We start from the raw sequence: 21,540 nt of genomic DNA, 5'->3' as shown, positions 1-21,540 counted from the left end.
GTGTCCCACATTGGTAAAATACTTGTTTGCTGATCAAAGCAACTTGGACTCTTTACCCAACCAACAGAGATCAGAGCAAGAAATATCTCCAATGTAATGAGGTACATGGTGTTCATTGTATTGCTGGCATTAGTGCCACTCGATACTCTTCTATCCCTTTCTCAAGTGATTTTCAATCTTGTTTAGCACAGAGGACCTTATTTGCTACCTCATCATTCCAGAAAACCTAACATTCAGCAGCCAACCTAAAGAAAAGGGGGTGTTTTGTCCATCTGCAATTTTTATCTACCTCTCTGTAGTAGCTTGAGCCTCTAAGAAGCAGCCAGGGTTTCAAAGCTAAAGCTTACCCCTTTACCACAGAAGTAGGATAAAAATGTCTACAGCTAGTCTGCAGAGATCCAGTCCTGCATCCCTCATCATACGATTTCAAATAAATCTCCAAAGAAACCCAGTTTTGTTTCCTCCAAAGCTTGAATGCTTCCAAAATGTTAAGAGGTTCTCCAGGTGCAGTTGGTTTTTGGGTAAATTTTATTATCACCACTACTATGCTTAGATGTTTCAAACTATAGAATAAAAAATAACCTCTTCTATGCTTTCAAACACTCAGAGAAAAAGAAAGAAAGAAAGAGAGAAAGAAAGAAAGGAAGGAAGGAAGGAAGGAAAGAAGGAAGGAAGAAAGAAAGAAAGAAAGAAAAGAAAGAAAAAGAAAGAAAAGAAAAGAAAACACTCTAGCTAAATAGCTTCACAACAAATAGGTCATTTCAAGAAAAGACATCCAATTATATAGAATCTGATTACTGGTAATAACTTGGAAGTCTTAAGAAATTTAATGACTTCAGCGCAAAACAATTAAAGTGAACTATTGAGGATAAAATCACCCCCTAGACTCGACATAACTACAGATGCAAAAAGAGTGAGAAGGCTTACTGCTTCATTGTCCCTTCTGTTCCCAGTCCCCAATGCCAAACACATCAGATAACCTAAATATTTAGGTATTGTTAAAATTAGAATTCATAGGAGAAGCCTGTTTTTCAGTGGCAGGATTATTATACTTGATTTTACAATTTTGAATCTTGAACTTTCCAAAGACATAGAACTGATAATATAAATACACAAGAAAAAATTTCCATTGTATGTATGTATGTATGTATGTGTGTGTGTATTTCATTTATGTAAGTCAAACATGAGAATTAGGCCTTCAACTAACAGACACTAACTTCAAGGTCATTTGGGGAATGTAATCTTTTTATCAATAAATGCTCTCCCTTAAGGTTTTCTGGACAAGTGTGTATTCTACATTATAATAAAACAACTCTAGTTATATATATATATTTCCTTCATCTAGCAACAGCTTGCATTTACAGTCAATTTGGAAAATTCTTAAAAGGGGTCCCGACCTCTGCCTTGAGCACTGCATTAAAACTCTCAGAGGAAACTTGCTAGTTCTCAGCAACGCAACTGTATTGGAAGGAGCTCTAAGCAGGAGCAATGGAGATTGTTTTACACGTGGATGGTGTTAATTCGTATCATGTAAAGAAAAGGTAAACTGTATACTTTGTTGCCTTGTCTGTAAAGCATACACATTGCTCCATATGCTCCGAGAGTGGTAAACCACCTCCTAGCAAAATCTTCATGGGGTATTGTATGATTAATGATATTGTTGGTGAGGTTTACCAAACCTTAGTTTGGTAAGGTTAAGCAAAGTCTCCATATGAATTTTTTAAAAGACAATGAGACTAAAATGCATCTTATCGGTAGGCAAATGAATCTCTGTTGTATGATAAAAGCAGTTTCTTTTAGCGGTTAGAGATTTAGCTAGCAAAACCACTTGTAAGATGAACACATTTTCCAAGCCCTGAAAGAATTTCTTTTTTTTTAAGAAAAATGAGAGAGCATTATGCTTTAAAAAAGAAATCATCACTCACAGGTTCCTTTCCCATCTTCTTTTGTAGCCGTGTTTGCCACTGGACGGCTTGCATGACAATGGCTTCCCACCTTCTTTCAAGATTTACAATGATCAACTGCATGGGCTGGTGGTCCGCGTTCAGATTGCAGGTCTCCCGGTCATCCAGAAGATGTTGGCATAATCGCAGGATGGAGGCCACTCCACGACGTCGCTGCTTTATTTCACAACAGAGGGACTGCAACAGAAAGAGGGACCGATCCATTAGTGTTTCTAGGGCCCATTTCCCTAAAACATAAAACACCCTCTTCCACCATAATTTTAAATTGTAGTGATACGCTCAGCTGCGAACAATAGGACAAGAAGGACTCTGGAGTTGCCTTTGGATTAGAGATCTTCTACAGACACCCAACTGATGCCAATGAATTTAGCTGTATCTCATTCCTCTTTCCTTTTTTTTTTTTTTTTTAAACTGATTTCTACATCTAAAATGTTGGGTCCCACCTTGATATCTAGGTGATTAACTTAATGAAATAAAGCATTTATGCCAAACAGGTTGACATGCTTTGATTCAAGGTCATAGGAAACACAAAAGACAGAAAAGTCCTCCAAAAGGAAATGGAGTATTTCCAAATTTACTCCTAGATTCTTTGGAGCCAAAAGTTTACTTTTCTAGGCTGGAAATAAGTTAAATAAGATTGCAAAAAAATTGATATATAACAGCTATTGTTTGAAAAAAATGATAAGCAACATTTCTCTTCCGAAACTTGATTAACAAAGCAATAATGTTCTGAAAACAGAAATTAGGATACTGGATTATTAATGCATTATTTGTTAGTTGCGTGTTTCTTTTAATAGACATTCACACTATTTAAGGATATGCATGCATCAAAGTAAGATTTTGCCCCCCGAAGCATTTGTGTTGCTGCAGTGACCCTAAGCTGAACGATTCAAGCAAAATAGTGGGTACACATGTCTAAAAGTATTATATCTCTTCTTTGCCTACGGACAGTGTGTAAGTGATACTCTAATTCAAAGCCTTTGGGAGAAACGATGATTATATCCACAAACACCACTGAATTACTAATCTCCTTCTACTGCCACAATTGGACTAACAGTTAACAGATTGCTTATTAATCAACAAGGATACACAAGACAATGCAATTTCATTTAGTGCTAGAGTTTTAATGCCTAAAAGTATTTGTGCTTAAAATGTTAATCTAGATAAGTCTTCATTAGAAGAAGTCTTAAAATGATTAAGTGCAGTTCACTGAAATGTGCAGAGTGGTAGTAGACCAGCAGGTGGACGTCTCATACAGATGTTCCACTTACTGATATAATACATGCTATAGCCATTTAAACAACCCTAACTCAGTAATAGCTGGAATTCTATTATTTCTGTAATGAGAGAACCCTGTACCTTTAATATTTTTGAATTTTAAATAAGGTGAATGACAAATTCCCATACCTCTATTTACAGCAAAATATGACTAGGAATTTTATTATTCAGTTTATACCAGTACAGCATTTTTTGTTATGTTTCTTGAACTTACCCTTATTTATTTTCCTAGGGATCATTACTATTTTCCTATATAACTCCTGATAGAACGACCAGGTCTGACAAATTTCTTTACTGATGCTATTCATTAGTTCAATGCTGAATGAGGAGAAACCCCTACACATTCAAAGATAAAACTTGAGGGTCTACCAAAGCAATAGGCATTGTTTCCATTACCTCTCCCAATCCTGCTAACTGACCCTCCCCACATGCATTCTCTCTCTCTCTCCTTCTCTCTATTTCTCTCTCTCTCTCTCTCTCTCTCTCACACACACACACACGCACACACACTCCCTTCAATAATTTGCTCTCTTGCTCTAGAACAACTGTTGAGCAAGTCAAACTATCAAGCCCACTTAATATCTATCATTTTTTGGCTCAATATTAAACACTTCAAGATAATAATATAGCCAACTGGGATTGATTCAGATGAGTTCTATGAATGTACATACATGTTGAAGATTTTGGTTTTTCGTCTGTGTTTTGTCATTAAACTGTTAAAAATAAAGGGCTAGAAAAATCAAGAGATGTTTCCATGCCACAAAACTGGATCTTGCAAAACTCCATTTTAAGTTGACTAAAATAATGCCTGCATTTCTCCAGCCAACAAAAAGTCCCTATGTTTCTTAGCTAAATGAGAGTTTGCCATGGATGACACTAAAGGTATGTGTGGACTTAGCATAGCCACATTAGGTGATATTCACAAAGCAGCCCAAATGGGCTTCATTCACCTCACAGGCATTTTCAAAGTTCTGAAACAGGACATGTGAGGTTGCTAGGGGAAATTTTCATAAAGGTGATTGGCCATAACTTTTTATGAGTATCTAGAATGTATCCAGTATTTAAGTATCCAGATGATCCCCACCCCACATCTTAATGACATTCTATGGGTTTTAAAACTGTGTTAGCTGTTTTTAAAAACTGTTGACACTGGAAACACTCAGTATCTGATCTTCAGATCTCCACAATTCTTCAGTTTAAAAAGTTTTAAATATTCAAAGACCTTAGTGCACATTCTAGATTAATTTATTCTATATGCACACTTTGGAAATAACACTACTTTTAAAAGGAGAGGAACACTGAGAATTTTACATGGCCAACATATTTTTCAGTACTTTTTTACATCTAAGTGATATAACTGATAACATTCTTTTACATAAATGTGTTTCCATGACAACCATTAAAATGTACATGCTTATTTATAATCACAAACACATACTAAATAAAATCAGTGCATTTGCTGGTAATGTTTCTTAGAATCAGTAGAGTTCACATTACTTCCATGGTACACTATGCGTAGAGAAATGTTAAATATAACTACATAGGAACAAAATGATTATTATAACTATTTTTGGCTTACATTTTCAGAGAACAGAACAGAAACCCAAGCTAAGCAATCTAAGTAAGGCACAGAAATAAGACAGACTCATCCCTGCCTTCCAGACCTCCTCAAATGTGTATTGCACCTTGCATCTGCCAGGCACTGTTTCAGGCATGGAGGCTTCAAAAAGGAGCAAGTTACTGCTCCCTCTCTCAAGGAGCTGAGAGTCTATTGGAGGTGGACTATACAGTACCAAGAATAATACAGAGAGGTAGGTGCTAACAGAAGTTTGTGCAGGTTGCTATCGGAGGAGTCGTGAAATCTTCAGGGAAACAATGTGAGCCAGATGGTCCAAGTTGGGTGGCTGTGGTTATGAGGACAGAAGGTCCAGTAGCAAGTAGCCTGGGACCCTGGGAGTACCCAGTGTGTTGGAGAAAAGAGAGAGTAAAGCAGATGGAAAAGGAAGTAAGGAACAGAAAAGTTTACAAGGTTTTTCATTTTTGCCAGTTTTGAAGCATTCATTGTCCTTGATATCCAATGAGATCATGTTGGTTCCCAAGGACAGTCATATTGCCTTCCCAGAAAAGTAGAAAGAAAAGAAGTGGGAAAGAAAATGTAAAAAGAAAGAAGGAGAACTAATTATCAATATATCTAAGAGAAAGATATTCCAAATGCTTTTGTATTTAGTTATGTATTTAATTATCATTACTTTTGTACTCAGTTATGTATTTAGTATCATTATTATTTGGTAATCTTTAGGAACTTTTTCCTACAAAGCTATCTCTGTTAGTATGGAGGTCATTGTCTTAGTATCACTTCAGAATCCAACTGTTGGAATATAGGTCGGTGTTCTACTTTTAAGTCTCTAATGACCTATTTAATTTGGTTATTTTACACTTCTACCCAACTTCCTCATGTTACTCAAAAAGCATATTTGCTATAAAAGTTGAGAAGTATATAAAAGTGAAAATCAAAATTTCTAATTTGTTTTTTCCTTTACAAATCTCCAACCCTTTAAACATATCTTTTTGGACATGTTATAAGAGAGCTGCCAACAGACGGAAGATTTTTATACTTATAAACGATCAATCCGATTTTCAATTCACCAGTGGTGATACAAAGGGGTGTTTTTGGTTTAAGTAGGGCTTGTCTCCTCTCCTGACTTGCTTTATGAACTTCTCTGACTGCTGAAACCACTCATATTATGGAGCCAAACGTGATGTAACATCATTCCTGCCACTGGCTTCAGTTTAACACCACTGAACGTAAGGCTTCCAATATTGGTAATTTATTCTTCATTATACATTAAATTTATGTATTTATGCACACATATTGCATAGAATGATTATATTTACTTGTACAGTTGACCCTTAAACAATGCCGGGGTTAGGGGTACCAATCCCCAGCACAATCAAAAATCTGATTATAATTTATGTCCAGCCCAGGGTTCCTCTGTATCCAGGGTTCCACATCTGCAAATTCAACCAACGCACTCATCATAGAGTACAGTAGTATTTACTGTTGAAAAAAAATCCGAATATAAGTGGACCTGTACAGTTCAAACACATGTTGTTCAAGAGTCAAATCTATACCCATATTCTTGACATTAAATAATACTGTCATCTCCTATTACAAAAGGATATAAATAAGCCTACAATTAAAGAACTACAATTAGACCAAGAACCAAAATGCACAATAAATAAAATGTAAGAACTAAATAGAGAAAAAAGACATGAGGAGGAAAATGAAATTCAAAAAATACCAAAACCAAGTATATGGTAAATGCAGAGAGAAAACAATTAAATCTAGCTGAGAAACTCCAAAGAAATTTGTCTCCATATCTCTTACATAATTTTATTTAGCAGTTAATGTAACATCATTAGGTAGGTCAACAGAAACAAAGTGGTGGGACTTTAGGTAATGCGTCAAATTAAAAAATTATTTATGAAGCAATTCCATTTATAAAGTCAAACATGACTTTACCTTCTAGATGAATCAATTGTTTAAACACTATCTATTGAATATGCCTTCTATGTGGCAAGCACAACAAAGAAACGTCAATCTGTATATGTATATGATATGTACCTGCCTTCAACGTAGTTGGCGTGAGGAAATATACAGAGAGAAAAGAGAGAAGTGAAAAGATAGGCACATTCTTCTAGTTTAAATAGGATCATACAAAAGCAGACAGCTCTATCTCTTTGTTGCAAGGGTTTTCTACACTTTTTCAGGTGCTTTTCTTCTTTTTTGCATTTTCTGTATTTTACCATTCTAATTACATGAGGTGAGCAATTGTCTTCTCTTAGTCTTCTACCTGTGACCAAATTTTCTAGAGCAAAATTTCTCAGTGTGTTCCCTGGGCCAAGCGGTATTAGTATCATCTGGAAACTTGTTAGAAACAAGAATTCCCTGGTGCCACTCCATATCTTGTGAATCAGCAGCTCTGGGGTGGCCCCAATGAGGCATGGTTTAACCAGCCCTACAGGTGATTACAATGCATGTTAAAGTTTGAGAACATTGCTCTACAGAAAACAGAGGAACTTAGTTTTTCAGGTAAGAAAATTAATCTAGTTTAGTAGTTTTTTAGAAGTATAAAAATAGAAGGTGTAAGTTCTGATTCTGGAGTCACACTTGTCGCCAAGAGCCTAAAGACCACACCCATTAGTGATCAATTATTTTTTTAATTAATTTTTATTGGAATACAGTTGCTTTACAATGTTATGTTAGTTTCTACTATACAGCAAAATGAATCAGCTATACGTATACATATATCCCCTCTTTCTTGGATTTCCTTCCCATTTAGGTCACCACAGTGCATTAAGTAGAGTTCCCTGTGCTGTACAGTATGTTCTCATTAGTTATCTATTTTATACATAGTATCAATAGTGTACATGTGTCAATCCCAATCTCCCAATTCCTCCCACCCCCAATTATTTTTTAATTGCTATTGAATGGCTAAAAAAATTAATGAATCAATCAATGAATAGATCTTTTCAGCCAGTGATAACTTTATATTATTAGTATTTGCTTGATGATCTCCAGAATTTTAATATAATTAAGAATACTGAGCTCATGCAGCTCAATATCAAAAAAAACAAACAACCCAATCAAAAAATGGGCAGAAGACCTAAATAGACATTTCTCCAAAGAAGACATACAGATGGCCAACAAATACATGAAAAGATGCTCACCATCACTAATTATTAGAGAAATGCAAATCAAAACTACAATGGAGTATCACCTCACACCAGTCATAACGGCCATCATCAGAAAATCTACAAACAACAAATGCTGGAGAGGGTGTGGAGAAAAGGTAACCCTCTTGCACTGTTGGTGGGAATGTAAATTGATACAGCCACTATGGAGAACAGTATGGGAATTCCTTAAAAAACTAAAAATAGAATTACCATATGATCCAGCAATCCCACTACTGGGCATACACCCAGAGAAAACCATACTTCAAAACGACGCATGCTCCCCAATGTTCATTGCAGCACTATTTACAATAGCCAGGTCATGGAAGCAACCTAAATGCCCATCGACAGATGAATGGATAAAGAAGATGTGGTACATATATACAATGGAATATTACTCAGCCATAAAAAGGAACGAAATTGAGTCATTTGTAGAGACGTGAATGGATCTAGAGACTGTCATACAGAGTGAAGTAAGTCAGCAAGAGAAAAACAAATATCGTATATTAATGCATATGTGTGGAACCTAGAAAAATGGTACAGATGAACCGACTTGCAGGGCAGAAATAGAGACACAGATGTAGAGAACAAACGTATGGACACCAAGGGGGGAAAGTGGAGGGGGGGGTGGTGGTGGGATGAAATGGGAAATTGGGATTGACATATATACCCTGATATGTATAAAATAGATAATTAATAAGAACCTGCTGTATATAAAAATAAAATTAAATTAAAAAAAGAATGCTGATTGTTTGAGTACTGTATTTGGCGATTTTACTCCTTTTGGTTATTTTTATCAAGTAAGTCATTTACTAATTAATGACTCTAACATATTTGGCATTGTGCTAAATTAGATAGAAGCTTTGCTCTCATAGAGTTTACATAGTAATCAAACCTTGATGACTGTTTGGAAGGTACAAGGCATCAGGTAATGCTACTGCCTACAGCCATGGTCTGAGAAGAATGTATAGCAGGTGGGAAAAATGAAAGGCTATACTGGTACCTCTATGATTCTCCAGAAGATGCTTTTGACTGGTTGGTTCAGAATCATAATTTGGGGGCAAGGTTGGCAAAGATCACACGAATGATATTTCTTATAGCAATAAACATTTATTGGGTATCAATTATGTGCCAAACACCATAATTTTCATTACAGGAATGGCATTGGTGGATAAGAGGCATATGATGTGATGTGGTACCTGATCTTAAGGGCTTGTAATCTGGCTGTGAAGAGAAGCCTCTGGCTACTCAAAATGAGAGCTATCAATGCAAGGCAAAGGTTTTTGATAAGACTTAACCCATCAGGTTGTGGTAGGTTTCTTTTTTTTTTTTCGGTACGCGGGCCTCTCACTGTTGTGGCCTCTCCCATTGTGGAGCACACGCTCCGGACGCGCAGGCCCAGCGGCCATGGCTCACGGGCCTAGCCGCTCCGCGGCACGTGGGATCCTCCCGGACCGGGGCACGATCCCGTGTCCCCAGCATCAGCAGGCACATTCTCAACCACTGCGCCACCAGGGAAGCCCTGTAGGTTTTAAATGAGGTAAGTGAGGTGAATGTGCCACATGACTAGTGAGGCTGTGACCCAAAAGTAATGTGCAATTGATATACATGCTAAATTATGGGCATTGACTTTGGAGATGAGAAAGATCATTACCAGCTGGAGTAGATAAAGATCCATAGGACTAGAACTAGGCCATGAAAGTTGCTGAAGTTCGAAAAAGTGGAGGGGAAGAAGGACAGGCATTATAGCTGGGGGATTCACATAAGAAAAGGTCAAGAAACTACAGATTTTTTTTTTTTTTTTTGGCCGCGCCACTCGGCTTGCGGGATCAAACTCATGCCCTCGGCAGTGAAAGCGCATGGTCCTAACAACTGGACCACCAGGGAATGCCCAAGAAACCATAACTTTTGCAACATTTTAAAAAGCATGGAATTTCAAGTGGAATGTGATGTTAATAATAATTCAATTATCCATCTATCCATCTAAATGTACTTGAGTGCCTCCTATATTCCAGGCACCGTTCTCACTGGTAGGGATATAACGGTGGGCAACAAGATTGCTGCTCTCATGGAACTTATATGCAAATTTGCCTGTGTCTTGGGGGGTGGCAGTGGTGTGAGGCTGGAAATAAAACATAAATAAACATACCAGAAAACATCAATATATGTTGGTGAGGAGACAGAGAAACTGGAACCCTCATCTGTTGCTGGTGGGATTTCAAAATGACGTACTCACTTTGGAAAACAGTACATTTCCTCAAAAAGTTAAACAGAATTACCATATGGTCCAGGAGTTTCTCTCCTAGGTATATACCCAAAAGAACTGAGAACATATGACCACACAAAAACCTGTAGACAAATTCATAACCCCATGATTCATGATAGCCAAAAGGTGCAAATGACCCAAACATCCATTGATAGATAAATAGATTTAAAAAAACCAGTATATCCATACAATGGGATATTTTTTGGCAATAAAAAGGAATGAAGTACTGATACATACCACAGCATGGATGAAAACATTATGCTAAGTGAAATAAGCTGGACACAAAAGGCCACGTGTTGTATGAGTTCATTTATATGAAGTGGCCAGAATAGGCAAGTGCCTAGAAACAGAAAGTATATTAGTAGGTGCCAGGGGCTGCAGTCGGGGGATATAGGGAGTGACTGCTGAGAGGTAAACGGTTTCTTTTCAGGGCAGTAAAAACATTTTGAAATTAGATGTTATGGTATATGAATTATATCTCAATAAAGTTGTTATTTTTTAAAATCTCTCAGTTAAGGGCAGGTATATATTGTCAACCACAAAGCTGATGATATAATCAGATAATTTTCCATTCCTTTAGAGTGTGTTATGACAACAGACTCGATATTACCAATACCATCCAGTCTGTCACCATGGTTCTGCAACCATGGATCAATACACTGATCAATACACTTACAAATGCAAATGTAGAACTTGTATTTATTTTTTAAAAGTAATGGCTATAAAATTTCCTGGGATACAGTTACAACTACAGACCTATAAATCTCAGTCAACAGATAAAACATTCTGCTATATGATAAAAAAAATACAGTTCCTTTTTTAATATAGCTGTCTTAACTTCTAGAGACATCATAAAACATAACAGAAAAGTATATATATAAGAGCATGCCTGGAAAAGGAGTTGAAGAAAATGTGGGAGTTGAAGAATGTTAGTTAAGTGTAATTATTGCAGTGATGAGTTTCATATATATTTAGATACATCTTATGAAATTGTAATCTATTGTGTTAGTATCTGTACAAGAATGAGAGACCTGACATGTCAGATAGACTTCATATACTTTACCAAAGATGATTCTGAGTTGACTATATGGATCTGAACCAAAACACAATAAAAATAATGCTGTGTTTGCTTCAAATAATCAAGATTTACTTGAATGCAAAATAATAACCAACAATCACTGAGCCATAAATTGCTAGAGCTCTTTTCTTAGTAGTATCTTCTTAGTTATTTTTCACTAATCTCCTACACTAATGGCAAATGTTTTTTGTGTATTTCTGTGTGCTATGCATTTTTTAGGTACTTTATATGTATGGACTCATTTAATCCTCACAACAGCACTCTGAGACATACATTGCTGTCATCTACCTATTTTACAAATGAGATAACGGAGACACAGAGAGGTTAAGTAACAGCAAATAAGGAGCAAAGGATTTTAACCCATGCCACCTGAACGCAGAGCCAGTTCATGAAAACACTATGCTACACTGCCTTTCATAAGAGAGCTGAAGAAGCTTCGAAAATTTCGACATTTTCAAACCATCTCTGCCCCTGAGTTCTAACCAGAAGTGACCACAGCCATAAAGTTACTGTTGATCAGAGAGCCAACAACTTCTTCCATATACCTGTCAGGGGTCTATCTTATACCCACTCCTAAGTCTGCAAATATGATAAGAATTTATAACCCATGCAATTCTTAAGCCCAGGGTAGTTAATGATAGCAGAGGTGGAAAAAATGCTAATTAATTAATTGAACAAATATTTATTAAACACCTTTATAATGGGCACTGTTCTCAGTGTTTGAGATACATCAGTGAACAAAACAGACAAAACTTTCTGCCCTCAAGGACCTCATATTCTAGCAGACAGTGGGAGATAATCTCTTTTCTGAGAAAGATGTAAATCATATAAATAATAAAGAGATTTAACAAAAGTAAGAAACATTCATTAGGGCAAATGATTATCAAAGTTTCCAGCAAGGGGTCAGCAGATTTGGTCCTGACATCTCCATTCTGGAGCCAATTATGTGCTTAACTTAACTATACCTAGTGTACAGTGTATGTTACAAATAAGAAAAAATAAAAATAAATTAAAAAAAATAAACTGACCTAGCAAGATTAACAGTTTTGATAGGAAGAGAAAAAAAAGGAAACAGGGAAAAGAAATTGGAAGTATTAAAGCAAGATACCCTTTTTCTAAATATGCACACCCATATCTATATTATCCTGAAAACCCCACTGAAAAGAATGGTGAGCAACCTGTTGTGTATTGACTTGTGTGAGCCATCTTGTTCTGGTAGAGGAGATGGTGGCCATCACAGATAAGGAATGGGCTGAGCAGGCAGCTTTGGCTCTTTTGGCAAACATGAATTTAACAGACATGATGTCAGAAATAAATCTAGTCAAAAAAAAGAAAAAGAAAAAAAGAAATAAATCTAGCTCCAAACCAAAATGGAAGTGAATATCAGAAAAATGATTCTATTAAAAATGAACTTTAGGGCTTCTCTGGTGGCACAGTGGTTGAGAGTCCGCCTGCTGATGCAGGGGACACGGGTTCGTGCCCCGGTCCGGGAGGATCCCACATGCCGCAGAGCGGCTGGGCCCGTGAGCCATGGCCGCTGAGCCTGCGCGTCCGGAGCCTGTGCTCCGCAACGGGAGAGGCCACAACAGTGAGAGGCCCGCGTACCGCAAAAAAAAAAAAAAAAAAAAAAAAAAGAACTTTAGGGAATTCCCTGGTGGTCCAGTGCTTAGGACTCCATGCGTCCACTGCTGAGGGCGCAGTTCAATCTCCGGTCGGAGAACTAAGACCCCACGAGCCACGCGGCATGGCCGATAAATAAATAAATAAAATAAAAATAAAACTTAAAAAAATATGAAAGGAAAAAGAATTTCCAATCTGGAACTGTAAAGGAGTAATTCAAAACAGCCAAAAAAATTAAAACACCTCAAGTGAGGTATGAATGACAACTTGCATATTTTAAAGAAAATATGGACAAAAGACATCTTCATATTTTACCTGATTCCAAACTTAAAAGATGTCAGCCAATATAGGAACTCAGCTCAGTTGCAAACTCTGGGACTTAATCTATATTGGAGCTAAATATTCTATAAGCATGCAGTGAAGTGCAAAAACTAGCAATTGAAAAATGACATGATTAAATGGCACGACATGCAATCATTTGCTCTCAATTATATCAATGTATCTTCTTCATTTCTAGGAGTCAGGCAGAAATATTGTTTTTTAAATGCCTCTATCAAATTGGTCACCAATAATAAAATAGATGAGAGTCCTAATAAGCTCATTTACATACCATACATCATACAGTACAAAACTATTCTCTCCGAACAGTTTTGCTCATAGATTTGTCTCCTGGTTGTCATGAGTCTTTGCTACATTAGCAGATTTTAAAAGCGTAATACTGCCTTCAGGACCATTTGTAGAAAAACATTTATGAAACTTTTCTAGTTAACCCTTGGCAGGATCCTTATTGCTAATTATGGAAAAGGTACTGATATAATATCTTGGCTGTCACACTGTATTATGGTGACGGTAGAAGCAGAATCTAGGTCTGACATTTTGGAAATACCACCTAACTGCAAGTCAGAAACAGAGAATGACAGTTCTAAGTAGATTATAACTTCTTGCAAAATAACAAACTGGTTTATTTAATGTAAAAGCTGGATTTTAAAAATAGCAGTAAAGGCCCCTGAATTGATTCACCAAGCACATCTCTATCAGCTCCTTGAAGAAGGTCTGGGATGTGTCCCAAAATACTTTTTAAATTGTACATGACAGTATAAGTCTAGATTCTAACACTAAATGATTTATTTTAACCATTTAAAATCAAAATAGTTTCAGCAAACACTTTCATTTTTAAGAAAAATCATCTACCCTCTGTTCACCTAGGCAGCAGATAAGTGAGGTGTCACCTTTACCTCCAGGCCTAATTAGCCTGACCTTTGACCTAGAAAAAGATCTTACTTGTTCTTGCAATCTAGTATCCTCACCAATTAAGTTGAATCATTAAGGGCCACCAGGACTATTAATACTACAAATTCTTGGACACCCTTCAATGAATGGTGTCATCAAGGGAAAAACTAAACATTCTTTTAATACACTCATATTTATGTTTTAATTCTCTTGTACCTTCATCTGTTCAAAAAACATTAATTATATTTGGAAAGGAGTATTTCTATACCTCTTAGCTACTTTTTAGCTGTAGACCAAAATTAATAACCATTCTAAAAATGAAGACCCTCACTGTGTTATTCCATGAAAGCTGCTGTTAGCCCTGTGTGGCATTCTTTAATTTCTTTGTGACTTACCCTACACTAGGTTAAGTACTTTTAAACATGTTTGTTTTTAAGAATCAAGCTCAGTGGTCGTGTGCTTAGTTCATATTCACATGTAATTAGTAATATGTTATATACTTCCTTTTCTAAATTAAAAACACTATTAAAATTCCAGACATACAAAACAATATGAAGATTACGTTACTCTAAAGAAAACTGTAATAGCTTACAGATTGCTTGTATCATTACTAAAATGCTGGTATCTATTACAGAGTCTCCCTGGAATAAAGAATGCACTTTAAAAACATGTCCATTATTGTTAAGATGCTAAACTAGTCTGCAATTACAGAAAGGTAACTTTTAGCAATAAGGGGGAAAGGGTGCTGGATATAAATGCAACTTAGCCATTATACTATACCTTTTCTTAAAATCCCACTCTCTTTTCATAAGCAGATGAGGCACTAATTGCCTTTTATTTTTACATTATATTTTGAAATCTTTTTACAATACCCACTGTGCTTTTTAACTCTTACTGATTCCACTCAAAGTAATTCTGGAGGGGAATTCCCTGGTGGTCCAGTGGTTAAGAATCACCTTCCAGTGCAGGGCACGCAGGTTCAATCCCTGTCTGGGAAACTAAGATCCCACATGCCACCACGGGGCAGCTAAGCCCGCGCACGGCAACTACTGAGCCCACACGCCACAACTAGAGAGAGAAGCCTGCGTGCCACAACGAAGACCACCGCACGCCACAATGAAAGAGCCCACATGCCGCAGCTAAAACCCAATGCAGCCAAAAATAAAATAAATAAATAAATAAATATTTTTTAAAAACAAGTAATTCTGGTGAACGGATGAAGGTGATTTGCTTCTCTGGATTATTTGTGGATCCCAACTACCTGAACTCATCTGTGAGTTCAGATGAAAGAAGAACCATCATAAAGACCACACCTGGGGGACGAAATAGCATTAAGAAGGAAAGCAAGAGAACACGGGAGCAAGGACGACACAAAAGGAATTCCCAGGGATAATGTGGAACACAGAGGACAGGGCAGATTATTGGACTAATTTGTTTCATGAATCACTCAACTCTGCTGTGTGCTGTTTTCTAACTCTCTCATCCATACACAGTTGACTATTCTTCACCCGCCTCCTCCAGCAAACCGTATTTTTCCAGACTTATCTCTGGCTAACTTACTTGTTATTTCCTATGAAGCCACTCCTGGAACTCATCACAAAGCTCAGAGTGTTACTTGAAGTATAACAGCTAGGAATTGGTATTTTAGGGAAGTATTACTGTTATTCAAGAATCCTACAGATGGGAAGTAAATGAATTCAAGAACTCTAGGGACACAGCAAGAATGCAGGAAGAAAGTTAGGCTGTGGGGAATAACACCACTAAAAAAGAGGAAAATGATACTAAGGACAAAAAGTCAATATAAGAAAGACCCTTCTATTTTTTTTCATTTATTCCTCCCTGACCTGGAAGAGGCTGAGGTATAGCCAGCTCTATAAACTTCATATTTCTGATTTTATTTTCATAGCACCTAAAATAAATAGGACATTTTCCTGTGGGTCTGGACCATTGGGAATTTGCTTCTTAGCTCTTTCCTTTGCTTTTGTGGTGGAAGCCCCGGCAATTCAACTCCTTTTTTGCTAGTTTTCAGTATTCTCAGATGTGCAGTAATACTAACCACACTCTCAGGTTAGTAAACTTCTCTTAGAAGTTTAACTAATATATAACGGCAAAACACTCTTTAACTGTTATATCAGGTAGTAGAGAGATGCTGACTAAATATTAGCCAACTGGTAAATTGCTCTGATGATTACTTAGCTCAAAGCAATATTCCACAACCTTGTGAAAAGGAAATGTAATAAGAACTTCATTCTTTAAACACTCCCATAGCTTAAACAAAGCAGAGGTCCAGGAGAAATTTTTGAGAGCAGTTTCTTGAAAAAGCTAATTTTCCTTTTAGAAGAACATGTTTTCTTTTCTTCTGAGAAAAGATGCCGCACCCCTCTCCTGCCTGTTCCCCAAAACAAGATTAAATACACTGGGGGGAAGTCCTCTCATTAAACCCCTTCATCAGGCAGCAAGGTAGAACATAAGTCATCTAAGCATAAAGGTATTTTAGTTGAACATCTGAGAAGCAACTTGGATTGAGGGAGGGAAAGAAACACAACTTAGGGCCTTCACCTAGTTTGGCAATAATTATTTATGTGATCTCAAGTAAATGATGTAACTTTTATGTGCCCTCAATACCCCTTCCCTAAAATGCAATGATTCTTTAGCCTTTACCATCTTCTGGCATCAGATTATTACATAACTTAATTTTGTTATGAGACAGGAAAAATATCATATGGCGGTCTGAGATGGTCTTTTAAAAGATGATAATAAAACATGGAATATCTCTCAAATCAGTTGCAAGATGATTCTTACCCGCTCTGATAAACTTTGAGGGGTGATAGGGTACTAGTTTCACTTTGTCTTTATCATTCTTATTCATTTTCCTTTTCATTGGCCTGAACTGTGGGCAACCGCTCTAAATGGACAAGTGTGTTGTTGCAATCGTTTACAGGAAACAACCTTGCTTGGCCTCAGATTCTTCTCATGTCTTGGTCATGTTCTAACATCCTCAAAGTCTAACTCCAAATATCTTTATAGTGAGAACCACATGCCTAAGCAAAGCACACAAGACTGAAAATTTAAGTTCTATTGCTGCTTTTGCAAAGCTTTGAAGTCTGTTGCACCAGTGTTTTATAGAGTTAGTATGGCATGGTTGAATGGATCCATTGGTTCTCTTGCTGGTGGTCTTGGCTTACAGATAAAGGAGTGAATTGGTCTCGAAACATCCCTCCAAATCCTAAAAGTCACTTCTTCTGTCATGACTGAGCGGCAATAAAGGATATTTTTTAGAAAATGAGGAGAGCATATAGGGAAGGAGGAACCTATCGCCTATCCTATGCTTTGCAAATGAGCTTGTAACACCAGACCTGTCATTCTGGTTTCACACTTATCTTCATGACATTACATTGAAAAAGAAAGAAAAATATCCTTGGGGAAGAAAATATTATATTTTAAGTGTACAGGGTATAAGTTAGGATTTAATCAACGGTTTAGAGTAACAGTAAAATTAAGAGAGATAAGTTAGGCCATTTTTTTCCCAGATAGGAATAATAATTTTTGCCCCTGCCCTATCTTAGAGAAGTTTTTGGGAGGATTAATGAGCTAATGTCTGTAAAGCTCCTTAAGCTCCTCATATGGAGGTACAACATAAACACAAGGTGAAAAATGATAGCAAACTCCATACTGAGTTGAACTCCTGAGAGTAAAACCCCTGAAATGAGAAGATGCAGGGTCAGGATGGGTAGACTCTGAGTTCCAATGCCAGAAAAGCCTTGGTTTGTTTTAATACTGTTTAAAATAGTACTTCATGGTATTAGTAAGCATTTCTACATTTCCTATCAATCACAATGTCCCTTGTGATGATCCTATCAATCACAATGTCCCTTGTGATGATCATTTTTAATTTCTATTCATCAAATGATAGGCTTATTATCTCTATTTTGTAGAGGAAAAATCAAGATGTGAAAATTGCAAAGGCATCAATGATGACTCACATAAAATCATTGGTTTGGTATTATTGGACTATAGCCTGGGTTAGGATTCAGGGGATATGGGCTGCCATCTGGCTCTGGTTGTACGGTCCTGGGTGAGTCACTCAATTTATCAGAGACTTGGTTTTCTCTTCTTTGGAATAAGGAGGTTGAGATAGCCAAATGACCTCAAATACCATCTTGTGATGAAATTCTACAATGTGCTAAGTACTTCTTTAGTATCTAGGAACTCTAAGGCATTGTCTTTGTTACTGTGAAGGGCATGCAAAAAATGACAACTTCAAGATAGTTCCTACTCCTGGATGGACCTAGAGATTATCATACTAAGTGAAGTAAGCCAGACAAAGACAAATCTCATATTATATCGCTTATATGTGGAATCTAAAAAAATGATACTAATGAACTTATTTACAAAGCAGAAACAGACTCACAAACATAGAAAACAATCTTATGGTTACCAAAGGGGAAATGGGGAGAGGGATAAATTAGGAGTTTGGGATTAACAGATACACACTACTATATATAAAATAGATAACCAACAAGGGCCCACTGTATGGCACAGGGAACTATATTCAATATTTTGTAATAGCCTATAAGGGAAAAGAATCTGAAAAAGAATATATATATACTATATATAATATATATACAATATATATACACATATAACTGAGTCACTTTGCTGTACACTTGAAATTAGAACAGCATTGTAAATCAACTATACTTCAATAAAAAATTTTTTAAAAAAATATAGTTCCTACTCTTAACAAGTTTATATACTTAAAATAACAATGAAATACCACCATGCACCTATTAGAATGGCCAAAATTTGGAACACACAACACCAAATGCTGGCAAGGTTAGGGAGAAACAGGAGGTCTCATTCATTGCTGGTAGGAATGCAAAATGGTACCAACACTTTGGGAGACAGTTTGGGAATTTCTTACAAAACTGAACACACTCTTACTATATAATCCAGCAATCCCACTCTTTGGTATTTACCCAAAGGAGCTGAAAAGTTATGTTCACACAAGAACCTGCACATGGATATTTATAGCAGCTTTAGTCATAATTACAAAAACTTGGAAGCAACCAAGATGTCTTTTAGTAGGTGAATGAATTAGTAAACTGTGGTACCTCCAGACAGTGGAATATTACTCAGTGCTAAAAAGAAATGACTTATTAAACCATGAAAAGATGTGGAGGAATCTTAAATGCATATTACTAATATAACTGATAGAAGCCAATCTGAAAGGGCTACATACTATAATTCCAAACGCATGACATTGTGGAAAAGGCAAAACTATGGGGAGTAAAAAGACCAGAGGTTGCCAGGGGTTGGGGTGGTGAGTGCGGGATGATGAATGAATAGGCAGAGTACAGAGGATTTTTAGGTCAGTGAAATACTAGGCATGATGATGGACGCGTCATTATACATTTGTCCAAACCCACAGAATGTACAAACCAAGAGTGAACAGTAACATAAACTATGGATGCTGGGTGTATGATGTGTCAATATAGGCTCATCAATATGCATTGAATAGGACTTTCAAAAGGAGGGAACTAAACATATAAAGAACTTATGATAATCAAATAGTAGGTAAAACTTTCCTGATCTAAAGCAGGGTTTAAGTTCTCAAAATCAATTAGGACTCACCAAGTTCCCAGCAAAAGAAATAAAGAGACCAACACCCAATCACACACAAATGAAAAATAAAGTTCTATGTGGCAACAAAAATTAGACTTCTCCTTTTTTGGCATCTCCAAATGCCAAAAGAATCATTAGCAGTTTTGATGGCAAAAGGTTATACTCCCCATAACAAACTTTTCTGTTCAGCAAGCTATTGTTTATATGTGAGGTCAAGAAAAATACATTTTCAGACATGCAATGGTTTGGAGAATATACCAGGAAAGTACTTTTTCTATAAAAATTATTAGAAGACAATCCAATAGTCAGTACTAAGAATAATTTTTTAAAATGGAAAACCATGGTATAAAAAATTATGTTGAGGAATAAAAAATGTATAAAGAATTAATTCTGAATTATTTTTCATCTTCTTATAAAATAAATGCAAATGTCAAAAGAAACTATTGAAAGTATGAGAAAGAATGTGATTATATTAATAAAATAATAATAATTAGCTGCACCAATAATTAACTGGCATTATTTCTTTCTACTTTTAAATCAACCAAGTCCTGATGAAACAAAACATGTTACCTGTGCCACCATCCTGACTGAAATTCATAACTAGGAAGACCTTTTCATTTACATTTTATACAACATCTCTATTCAAATTATAAAGACACTATAATGTTAGAAAGGAAATGGGTATGAAGAGAAAGCTATCATGGTGCCAAAGGCAACAACATTGCAACTTTGGTTCAAAAGATGCCTTTGTCCTTCTGAAGCATCATTTTCAATGAAGTAAACATGAATCCTGGCATATAAAGTTGATTATATACCAGAAATTTTGTGCCAAACCAAAAGTATTGTTTAGAGGAATTAAACGGCATCTACAATTGAATAAATTTACTGATAGAAAAAGATGGCTAGTACAGAATCACAGAATGCTAGAGTTGAATTCTTTCAATCCAAGAGTCTAAATTTACAAATAAAAAGTATCAGGCAAAGAGAAGAGAAACTATTTGCTGAGATTACACAGAGGAAAATCCTAGACCATAATGTTGCCAACTAACAGAACCTAGTGAGAGATATTCAATAAATACCATTAACTGGTTAAATATAAAAGAATGATGTGGTAAAATTACAGAAAAATGACTGACAATTCAATATGAACACTGAAAAAAAAGGTTTGCCTTAATTTAAGGTCTAATTTTGTGTGTGTGTGCGTGCGTGTGTGTGTGTGTGTGTGTGTGTGTGGTATACGTGTATCTGTATAGAGCAATAATCTGTGAGAAATATGATGAAGCTATAAAGGGGTGTTTACAAAAGAGAGTCAGGGAGACAGAAAGTAGGGAAGAAAATGTCCTCCAAGTGTTACCACCTTGCTCAAAAGCTGTAAAGCAGCCTAATGTGGAGACCCACCTTTGATAATCTGGGACCTAGTTTTCTGCACCCCAGAAAAGCTGTCCAGTCCACAGGTCAAAGGGCAAACTTAGGAGGTCTACTGACTATCTCCTTTTTTTCTAGTCTTGAGAGGAAAACAATTCTCTTGTGGTCTGACCTAGGCAGTAATAGGCCAATGATCCAACTAACAGATAATTCAGTTCTTAAAGACCCTACAACTAATCCTGAAGTAATTGAAACCCATGGAATTTTCCCTGATTACTATTTACTATTTACTTTATCCATTTGCGCTACTGTATTACAAATAAATGCTTTTTAAAAAGGACAAGCTTATGCTATAGTAATTATAATGCTGATAGCATTAT

The 21,540-nt window shown here is 36.4% G+C and overlaps 1 protein-coding gene across 1 annotated transcript in view; it reads right to left on the bottom strand.

The window, feature by feature from the left end:
- AKAP6 (A-kinase anchoring protein 6) overlaps positions 1-21,540 on the bottom strand; it is a 607,123-nt gene that overhangs the window by 59,895 nt on the left and 525,688 nt on the right. Inside the window, exon 14 of the mRNA XM_089907589.1 lies at positions 1,926-2,141. Within this exon, the coding sequence (XP_089763715.1) occupies positions 1,926-2,141 (216 nt within the window). The remainder of the gene's footprint in view (positions 1-1,925; positions 2,142-21,540) is intronic.

Source organism: Delphinapterus leucas, chromosome 2, assembly GCF_059928025.1.
Source record: "Delphinapterus leucas isolate spDelLeu-1000000601 "Yukka" chromosome 2, BTC_Dleu_Yukka2, whole genome shotgun sequence".
NCBI classification, from domain to species: Eukaryota; Metazoa; Chordata; class Mammalia; order Artiodactyla; family Monodontidae; genus Delphinapterus; species Delphinapterus leucas.
Note: the sequence above shows the minus strand (reverse complement) of the source record. Positions and strands in the feature narration are given on the sequence as shown.